The 11,248-nt window shown below is 37.8% G+C and overlaps 1 protein-coding gene across 1 annotated transcript in view; it reads left to right on the forward strand.

Annotated features, from left to right (window-relative positions):
• BDNF (brain derived neurotrophic factor) overlaps positions 1 to 3,050 on the forward strand; it is a 145,139-nt gene extending 142,089 nt beyond the window's left edge. Inside the window, exon 2 of the mRNA XM_082270211.1 lies at positions 1,705 to 3,050. Coding sequence (XP_082126337.1) covers positions 1,705 to 2,472 — 768 coding nt within the window. The 3' untranslated portion in view covers positions 2,473 to 3,050. The remainder of the gene's footprint in view (positions 1 to 1,704) is intronic.
• Positions 3,051 to 11,248: the final 8,198 nt, after the last annotated feature.

Below are 11,248 nucleotides of genomic sequence, written 5' to 3' on the forward strand. Positions count from 1 at the left end.
TAAGTAGTTTTCTAGGAAAAAATACTGGTTTTAACTTGTGAACAAAAAGTGTCCGAAATAGGGCTGGGGCTAAAGTGGTTAAATTTTCTACCCAAAACAAAGTTTTGGCTTAGCTATAATTTATATTAGACTTGTCCTCATAAATTTGCAGCATAAGTAATGTGTAAGGGTAACACTTTCAGGTATTTATTATCTCTCGCAGGGATTACAGTATTCCTCTTGAAAATGCCTTCATCTGATTGCCTCTTAAGAAGGATGGTACCATCTTCGTTAACCCCCTTAGCTTTAACTCAGAGCATTACCTGGACTTAGAATTCTATGTATGTAAATCGATTAATCCTGAGTGCTACTCAGGGTATTAGTTTTTTACACATTACTCCAAGCCTAAGTAACTTTCAGGGCCAAAGAAGGCTGGATCTTCAGGATGGCAGAGTGGAGGTCCATGAATATCTGTTCACCAATCCTGCCATTCCTTGTGAACCCAGAAGTGCTCTGCTATGGGGCATCCCAGAATCTAAAGAAGTCCAGTACTATCAGCACTTAATTTATTTGAAAGAAGTACAGCAGGGGTCCAATAGATAACTGGGGGAGAGGAGACTGAGGAAAATGCAACCTCTTGCCTGCAGCAAAATAATGACATCATCTCAGCCTAGGCAAAGTCACTGATTAGAGATGAAATATGTTGTTTTAATGGTAAAAGGTAAAACTATTATACTGTTACTATACATTGTGACATCTCAATAATGTATTAATTATACCTTTAAAGATACTAAAAGGCCTCTTTAGGTTAAAGGGCAACCCACATACTCTAAAATGCCACATTTAATCTCCTGGAGACCATTAATCAGTCTAATGGGCCATACACACTATAAGATTTTCTGAAGACTTTTTCCTTTAGACTTACCAAAACCATATAATATGAGGTCAAACCTAAACACTTTCAATTTGTATGCAATCTGGCAGGCCCTTGCACTACATAGAAGGTAAATCTGAAGGAAATCTAACCACCAAAGTTGGATAGTGTGTATCCAGCTGTAGGCCCCTTTCACACTTAAGCGACGCAATTTTACTGCGATTTTGCCACGATTTCATGGCGCGATTTTGCCACGACTTTGCCACGATTTTGACGGGATTTTGAAAGCAATATCAAGGCTATATGCCTCAAAACGCATTAAAATCGTGGCAAAGTAGTGCAGGAACTACTTTGAAGTCGGTGCAACTTCAAAACGCACTGATATGAATGGGACTCATTGAAAATAATGGAAAACGACTTGTCATGCGATTTTGCGGTCCAAAATCGCAGGACAAGTCGCACTAGTGTGAATGGGGCCTTAGTGCAAATTTGCTGGTAGTCCTGTTAGAAGCTACCTCCTGATTGACTAAGGTGCAGTTCATTGTAATAGCTTTGGTTGTGGCAGTGGGTACAGGAAAGACCACATTTTACAGCTTATGAAAGCTGTGCAAGTAAATAAAATGCAATCTATATTAAACTTTTGTATCAGAGATTGATTTTTTTCTTAATGTTGCTTGATTGTTTGTTTTTTTTTGCATATGATGCCTTCTGTGTAGATAACTCCATTGTTTCGCAACAACCCCATATGTTATCTATACTGTGTCTGGCAAAACAATTCTTGTTTGCCATTTGAGTAACATGTCATCCACGAGTCTTCTAATTTTTTCATGTTTCTGTCTTTTTCTCTACAGTTCCATCAGGTGAGAAGAGTAATGACCATCCTTTTCCTTACTATGGTTATTTCATACTTCAGTTGCATGAAAGCTGCCCCCATGAAAGAAGCCAGTGTCAGAGGACAAAGTGGCCTGGCCTATCCGGGTCTCCGGACCCACGGTACTCTGGAAAACATAGGTGGGCCAATGAGTGGGTCAAGAGGAGGAGGACTTCCATCCTTGACGGATACCTTTGAGCAGGTTATTGAGGAACTCCTAGAGGAGGAGCAGACCATAAGGCAGAGCGAAGAGAACAAGGACTCAGATATGTATTCATCTCGAGTTATGCTGAGCACTCAAGTGCCTTTGGAGCCCCCTTTGCTTTTTCTCCTTGAGGAGTACAAAAACTACCTGGATGCTGCAAACATGTCCATGAGAGTGCGTCGCCACTCAGACCCAGCCCGACGTGGGGAGCTGAGCGTGTGTGACAGTATTAGCGAATGGGTGACTGCAGCCGACAAAAAAACTGCAGTGGACATGACAGGACAAACAGTTACTGTTCTTGAAAAAGTCCCAGTACCCAAGGGTCAACTGAAACAATATTTCTATGAGACCAAATGCAATCCAATGGGCTACATGAAGGATGGTTGCAGGGGCATCGACAAGAGGTACTGGAACTCGCAATGCCGAACTACCCAGTCTTACGTGCGCGCCCTCACCATGGATAGCAAAAAAAAAGTCGGCTGGCGCTTTATAAGGATAGACACTTCTTGTGTATGTACACTGACCATTAAAAGAGGAAGATAGTGAATTTATGTTGTATAGATTATATTGAGAAGAAAAATTATCTATTTGTATATATACATAACAGGGTAAATTATTCAGTAAAAAAAAAAAACAAAAATAATTTTATGGACTGCATGTATAAATGAAGTTTATACAGTACCGTGGTTCTACAAATCTATTTATTGAACATATCCATAACCTAAAGGAAAATAATGACCTCTGCGCACAAAGTTGCCTGTTTTCTGCTGGCAGGGCCCCGGGCTCCATTGCTGTGCAATGCTTCCTGAGCCCCCTCCAGCAGTACATAGGTTAAGAGATAAGCCTGCATTACCTTCCTCAATAACATTGTGGTTTGTTGGTGTTGCCAAGAGTTGAAAACTTAAAAAAAAAAGTTATACACAAGCATGCATGCTGCTTCAGTTGTGAATTGATAACACTCAGTCTTCATCCAGGCAAAAGAGATATAGAAAAAAAAAAAAAGAACCAAAACATTCCGTTCACACTTTAGACAGTATCTTTATTCATGTCGGTATTATATCTGTTTACTGCTTTTAACTTCTCTGATAGCGTTGAAATTAAACAATGTCAAGGTGCTGTTGCTATAGCTCTACTGTTTAATTTTTATTTTTTTGTGTTTTTTTTTTTAATTTTTTAATTCCTGAAAAAAGTTGCAAAGAGCTTGTCATGAATACGTGTTCTAGCTAAAAAAAAAACAAAAAACAGACAAATATTTAATTTTTTGTATGTTGTGAAGGTGTTTGCAAACTCGAATCAGACTACTGATCAAAAAAAAGAATAAAAAAAAAAAAGTCAAGGCAATTAAAAAAAAACAAAAAAAAAAAAAATCAATGTTCATGTTGAACGTTTTCGACCTGTATTGGACACGGAGTTGTATTTTTTCAGATATGAATGAGGGCATGGTGCTTTCTCTTTCTTGCAGGCTTTTGTGTGCTATATGACAACGGTGTATGCTATTCTGTATTTCATGCGAGACCGGTACATTTCAGAAGACTTATAGCAAAGGAAGTTGCAGATTATATGATCTGGGAACTTGAATATCTACGAGGATTTCTAGACTACTGCTGGGTTCTGTTGACATTTGCAATACAAATGCTGCCTATGAGTTGTTGATCTAGGCACCCTTGGCCCATAACTTTGTCCTCTTAATGCTAATCAGCAAACAAATCAGACATGTAGTAGTTACCAGGTTACTAGGGAAAGTGGCAATAAATATGAATATGGTGATGTGCGCACATCATAGAGCCAGAAGATGTAAATAAGAAGCATTAAAAAAACAGAACATTTAGAAAACATTAGATGACAGATGGGCTTTCAAATTATAAGATCATTATTTAAAATATTACATGGCCCCACATTGCACAGGGGCCAGCTATTTTGAGTTTGTCATTAATGAGAGAATAGATTGGCAGGATATTGTTATCACTAAAGATGGCTCCCTCATGTTTGCCTCGTTTACATTAAAGGATCTGGTACGCAAACAATACATACACTAAGGCAGTTTTTAATCTAGGATGACGAACACTGATGCACAAGTTTAAGAAGATTTTATATTAACCTAGAGTGAGTCTTCAAATCGTTCTGACAAATTTTTGCACTATGCCTACCTGTACTGGTGCAAAAGCACTCATTGTCTTAGTCCATAAAAATCTTGACCCAAAAGCACAGCTTTCCTAAATCAAAGATGTTCATCGTATAATAGAAAGAAACCTTAGATAACCGTAAAACGAAGTGCATGGCAATTCCCATGAAGAACAAGTATTTAATGGGTCTTCCACTTCAAGTAAAAAGTGAAAACCCTGCTTCAGACCACACTAGTAAGATGAACAGGTTGTCCCTTCCATAGTGCCCTAGGAATAGCAGGACCCTCATTCTGCTCCTGTTAGGTTGTCTCAGGGAACAAGGTGAATCCATTTAAACGTAACAACATCTAGTACAAGCAAGCTGTAAGACAAGTTTTAATCTGCAATGACTCTGCGGTTCAACTATGATGCAGTTGGTAGAGATCAGAGCAATGCTGAGGGAGGGGTTGTGTAGAGGAAAAACAGCTTAATTGAATACCGTTGTTAAAAGACTGGGACCTAATTTACTATATTTGGAATACTGCCCTCTAACCTTGGCAACTGAGCAGATAATATCTATATCAGTGTTTTTCAACTCCGGTCCTTAGGGCACACTAACAGGCCAGGTTTGCAAGAAAACTGAAATACATCCCAGGTGATATAATTTGCTGCTCAGTGATTGCAGTATTCTAGTCTGCATCTCCCCAAGGTAATACTTAAAATCTGGCCTGTTCGTGTGCCCTGAGGACCGGAGCTGGGAAACACTGATCTATATTATCCAAAATATTATCAGACATAGCTTACTAGTTGGCATCTGCTCATTAATATCTCAGTGGATAAAGATTTTAGCCAGGGGTGTAACTACAGGGGTTGCAATCGCAACCAGGCCCCATGCTCAAGGGGGCCCATGTGGCTCCCCTGTACACCTGAATAGGAGGGGTGGTGGGGGCAGCATGTAGAGAAATCACTGTCCTCCTTTTTCCTTCTGTAGCTGCAGGAGGAAAATGGAGGAGATTGGTTCCTCTGTACGCTGCCCCCCGCCACTTCTCCTATCCAGTATACTTGTGTTCTGCTGTCTCTGGGCCCCTGTGTGCTCCCCTGGTCCCCCCCCCCTTCTGTGCTGCCCCCCTTCAGAATTCTCCCTTCCCTCACCGTAATAAAGGGCCCCGCAACTAGAGTAAAGGGCCCCAGGGCGCCAGGGGTCCAGGGGGCCCTTCATGGTTTCTTGCACCGGGGCCCTGAAGGTTCTAGTTACGCCTCTGATTTTAGCTGTGCCTAAATATACCTTTTTTTGCCGTTTAAGATTAACCAACCTTTTCTTAACTACCATATTTATATATTTTACAAAATCCCCCCAGCTCTAAATAAGATTATAGGCAAATCACAGTTTTTAATTTTATGTAACAAATTTCAATTTCAATGTGTGTGCTATTGTGTAGGAATTTATTTTGGATCCACACTAAAATGTTACAACTCAGAGAGATAACATTTGCCTGTTTCCCAACCAAGCAAAAGTACAAGTAACTTAATTCTCAGCCTTCTGAAAGAGACTTTAAAGAAACTCTGTCACAGGGATTTTTTATTCCTAAAAAGCTCCCTGTGATGGAAGACTGTTCATGATTATCTACTCGGCAGGGCCTGAATTGGATTGTCACTTTTCTGGAAATCTTTGGTTACCAAAGACTCAGAACTCATCCTCTACTGTGGGCTGTGGTGGTTTCTCCTTCTGGCATCTTAGTCACTAGTGTGTCCTGTTGTGACATAGGTGCCAGGAGATGAAACCACAGCATGGACCAGGGTGGAGGCATCCAACACTCCTAAAAGTGTTGAGTGGAAAGATTCTCTCAAAAGCCATAGCTCTTCAGCAAAATGATGATCTGAGTCAGTGCCCAACAATGAGGACAGTATGAACACTCTTATTTTCTCTATAGGAATGGTATTAACATTTGTTGCATTTTCATTAAGATGTCTTTTTTAAATGTATTTAACTAGAATCAATTATTTTACTTGTGGAACATAAGATTTCCTCCTTTAGATAGAAAAAAAAGTATCATACAAAAGCAGACTTCCATTTTTACAGGAGTATACTTCCTGTTTGCAGGAATATCTTTCAACTTGAAAAGGCCACTTCCTGTTTACAGAAACACACTTCCTGTTTTTATGACCAAACTTTCTGTTTACATGTCTACTTCCTGATTGTAGGAACTATCTTCCAGTTTACATGATCATACTTCCAGTTTACATGTACATCTCCTGCCTACAGGAGCAACCTTCCCGTTTACATGCAGTATAGCAATATTGCACTCATATGCAGCAAAGAGCAAACCATGTCACTTTGCAGGCATTGGAATATTTCAAAAGAATCACACCAGACTCCTTAAATAACTGCACTGGGTAATATCATGTACAATTTAAATTAAATTGACCTCTTCATAGTATAATTACATTTTTTTTTTACTCATTTTTTTTCCAGTGACTTTGTTCATAAGTGGAAAAAAGTGAATCTGAAATGGGCTTTGTTACCCAGGTTTGTTTGATCAGATGCAATGTCTGCTGAAAGCCATAAGGTTTGACAGTTTCTAAAGACTTGAATCTAGCAAAGGAACAGTAGAGTCCACATCATTTCTAATATGAGCAGAAGAGAATTGTTGACAAATAATTTAGAAACTGCACAAAATATAAATCAATGCTTAATTATGGTCCTATTTCATAAACCGCTCAAGGAGCAGAGCTAATTCTTAGGGTGAAACAAAACCCCATTTAATGGTTTTCCAAAACAGTTACATTCAAGGCATGCCATGAACGATAAATTTCAAAGTTGCTTGTGCTTGCAACTAAATTGTCAAGCCATCAACTGGCTGATGTCATAACTGATCACATGTGCAACACCATGGCAAATGGAGGTCAAATAAAGACTAAGATGGCTCCTTCCTTGGCTGTAAAAGTTTAGAGTTTTTTGTTCCGCTTTAAGTGCAATAACTAAGAGCATCCAATTAGAATTCACGTGATGGTAACTGATTGCTAATGGTTGCCTATTTTTAGAATTACCAATTTTTTTAATTAATTCTTTACTGAAGAAGGCATTTAGGCCTTGTTCACATTCACAAGGCTTTAGCTTGTATAAAAGCATGGTGTACAGAACGTTTGGGCTTGGAGCACCTTTGTTGAAGCGTTTGAAACAACCTTCAAGTCCAGGGGGGGGGGGAATTAAATATAGATCAAATTTGGAGAGCTAACTGTCACTTTAAACAAGCAGAAAGCAGGCTTCCAACAAGCTTCAGGTAGTGCTCAAGCCTACTTTAGTCTGCAAGGAGCTTGTTGGCACAATCATTTAAAGTGTTACTAAACCCAGGACCCTGTATTCACTATATCTGATCTCCCACAGTACACAGACATGGAAATGCAATTATTGTAGTAAATATAAACTGCTAAATACCTTTTCTCATTAGCAGTATATAGCAGTTTTGTGACTTCTATAAGAGTTTGGTTAAAGCTTGTAGGAAGAGTTTTCATTCTCCTCTGACTGCTCTATGAGGTGGCATGACTTTCTGTCTGGACAGTGCTGATTGGCCTGTGCTGATCACATGCACCCTCCCAAGAAAAAAAAAAAACTCTCTAGCAATCCTCACCAAACTGAGCATGTGCAGAGTGACTCCAAAGGCTCTGTCTTATCAGGAGATGGACTGGAGACAGAGGAAGAAGTGGAGAATCAGAGAATACAGGATAAAACCGCCTTTTTACAAAATGCACAGAATTAACCCCTTAGGTTCCACAGTGAGTATAACAAGAATGCTTTACTGCATATACAGACTGGTTTTACTGTTGTGGGTTTAGTAACACTTTAACTTCCTAAACTGGAGCTGAAGGATGCTTTAAGGGATTCAACAGACCTGCTTAAAGCTTATTGAAAACTTACCAAAAGCTATTTTTATACAAACTAAACTCTGCATGAACAGGGAGTTAGAGACTAAAAGTTGGTTTTGATGAAAAGTCTCTAAGTTGTCCACTGCGGCCAATCCAAATGTAACATTTTTGTTTTATCTGCTTGGATTAGAAATGATAGGGATAATCTCACTGGTTGCTATGGGTAACTCAGAAACATAGCTTTTCTCTACTTTATATAAATCAGCACCATTATTTGGAGAGGAGGGAGAGACCACAGACAAGCCTTAAAGAGCCGGTCCTGGCCTAGGATCAATTTAGCCTGCCATGGCATGTGGCCAATAACTGTGTAAACAAATGCCAGTGAGCATTACAGTAAGTCAAATGAACAACAATTTGAAGGCTTAAGATCCATAAAAGTAACTCAAGGTCTTTTCTTTATTTAGCATGCTTTGCACATAATCCTGATCGATTGCAGCATAGGGATATATCAAGCCTTCAACTGTATCCTTGTAAGAATCCACTTTCTAAATGGGGCGCCAAAGTTGCTGGTAGCACATCCAAAGAATGGGGTTATACTCTGTCTGATACTTAAGAATCTTGCTATGCATCCTGGGACTGCAGTAAAATAAAAAAAAATAAATGAATAAAAACTAGACAAAAAAAAGGCAACAAAAAAGCACACTTGGAGTTCCCCAGTCATGTCAATGCGTGTTTGTGTATACATATTTATGTTAGTAAATATATATATATATTTATATATACACTACCAGACTGTAAATATTTGTATGTATGAATATGTATATACATGTACATATGTGGATACATATAAAATTGTATATTGATATATGCTATGGATAAGTTCAGAATTCAGTAGCTTTGGAGGATTTTAGAACTAAATTCCAGCACATCAAAAATGTTACCTCTTTCAAGCCAGTTTCCAAAATGATTTGAGGCTAGGATGATAACCAGGCCTAAGCTATAGTTTCTTGTTTGCACAATCGGCTGTAGTTGATAACTGAACGATAGAAGGCATCGCACATAGATTTTTTTGTTTATTTTTTTAAGGATTTTTAAAACAAATGCAACAAAAAATAACTACAACACACGAACAACCCTCCAAAAATGGGTTTGATATGCACACTCCTTCTGCTTCCTTAATTTTGTTTTTCGTCAACAATGATGCAACAGCGTGGAACCATAGAAACTATCCAAGATAAAATGCCATCATATTCTAAGATCGACCAGATGAACAATTATGAAATGTTAAGAAATTGTTGGCAATTGTTTTTCTATTACTTGTATTTTTCAAAACGTTTGGCATTTAAACGATACCCTTGATTGGCTAACTTAAAGCAGTATTTCTCCAAAAAGCAAATATTTATTAATTTATTATATTGCAGCTTACCAATTCTTAGATGTAATTGCTGAATTCCTTTCCTTTATGCTTGTTTTCTTCTATTTTCATCTGGTACTCCAAACTTTCCAGCAGAATGTATCAGTTTACACGGGTGAGATAAACCACTTAATGCTGGCAGATGTGATTAAAATGATCAGATTTTATTTATTCATGCAAAGCCTTTATCCAAAAAGGAAAGGCACTTGTGTGCTGTAACTGCTTATAAATTGGGAGCTGGAGTTTGGCTTCAGTTCTAATTCTGCTAATAAATTTAACACTACCCTCCTCCTCACCCCCCCCCCCCGTCCCCCAGATCACTAGGTGAAAACTGAGGGGGAAAAGCCATAAGAAAGAAAACTGATGCTCTAACCACATCTAATGATTGGTAAGCTGCAATATGTTACATTTTTGGTTTTGGGTTCAATACGGCTTCAAGGTATTAAGGCTGTAAGCTTTTGGGATGACTTAAATCCCTCCTTTAGGGATGAAGCCAGTCTAAGCTTGTATAAAAAATGAAATCTAAGTCCACCCAAAAGCTTTCATCTTTACTAACTTAGGCTAGCCAATAAAGGGTATCACTTAAACCCCAAAATTTTGAGAATTTTTTTTATTGGAGTGGAGTTTTAATTTTGCACAAATTGTCCAACAGTCACTCAAAAGTAGGACTCTCAGTAGAAGATTTTGCTGAAATGCTGAAAAAATTTAGAGCTCAGTGTTAGTTGCCCAGAACCAAAATCAAAGTGTTTTTTATTGGTTCAGTTTTGAATCATGTTTTTTTTTTTTTCCTTTAAATTAATCTAATTTCAATCAAACCAAACATAGGCCAGGTATAAGACTAATTCATACCCTTGAAGTGCCCTTCAAACTTAACCTAAATGAATGCTGTTCATTATTCCCCAGAGGATTATGGGTAATGACATTATCCCTGCTCTGACATTATCCATAGCCTATATATCCAGTGCAAAAACTAACCCCCAAATATGCAAATGTTATAGATAATATGAGGCAGTTAGATGCAATGTCAACAATGTATTCGAGAACGGTTTGGAAAGCTGTCCAGAGCTATTTAAAGCCACAGCAAACACATTGCCGATGCGAGGCTTGGCAGTTATAGCTGAACCAGGCTGTAAGACTGACTTCCTTGTCAATCATTTTTTTATTTTATTTTTTTTATTTTGCCGTGGTCTGTTTGTGGCAAAGGTATATTTTGCATGTCACATGCCTACCGCCTTGTTAAAGTGAGACACTTTGAATATGTAAGTTTTATGTATGTGGCCTTGTTCTCTCTGAAAGAAAAAAAGTATATATTTTCACAATGTGTAACAAATATTTATTGTATGTTAAGTATATTTATATAATTATGTTATTGAAAACATTGAGAATGGCATTTAAACTGAAAAGCATTTGAAACCATATTGTAAATAGGATTACCTCTATTTAAGTGTACTACATAACATATAATATATGTTCAAAAAATAGAAATTTTTAATGTTTTTAAATATATTTTCAAAATATATAAACTATGTTTTGGACCATGTTTTTTTTCTTCTGCTTCCAAAATATATATATCAGAACATTTTTTTATTTTATATCTCAAGGCTTATTTACTAATATTGCATTCATGGTACCATTTTCACTATAGTAGTTCAGCCATTCAAACTGAAAGGATAAATACATGTCTAGAGAAATATAAATGATTCGAAAAGTCTATGCACATGCATGTCTAAAAATGTAAGTTTAGAAAATGAGCCTTGCTGATTTATGACAGAATTATCAAGCCCAGGCCAGCAATCTGGCAACTTGGGCATTTACCAGAAATACTGGTGTATTGCTACTTAGGACTGCAAAGCCTCAATCAGCCCTATTCTTCTAAAAATGGAAAAATGACTACAGAGTTCTGAGTTGGCAGTTGTGCTATTATGTAGAGTTTACATAG

The sequence above is a fragment of the Pelophylax lessonae genome (assembly GCF_965119305.1).
Source record: "Pelophylax lessonae genome assembly, chromosome: 10".
NCBI lineage: Eukaryota > Metazoa > Chordata > Amphibia > Anura > Ranidae > Pelophylax > Pelophylax lessonae.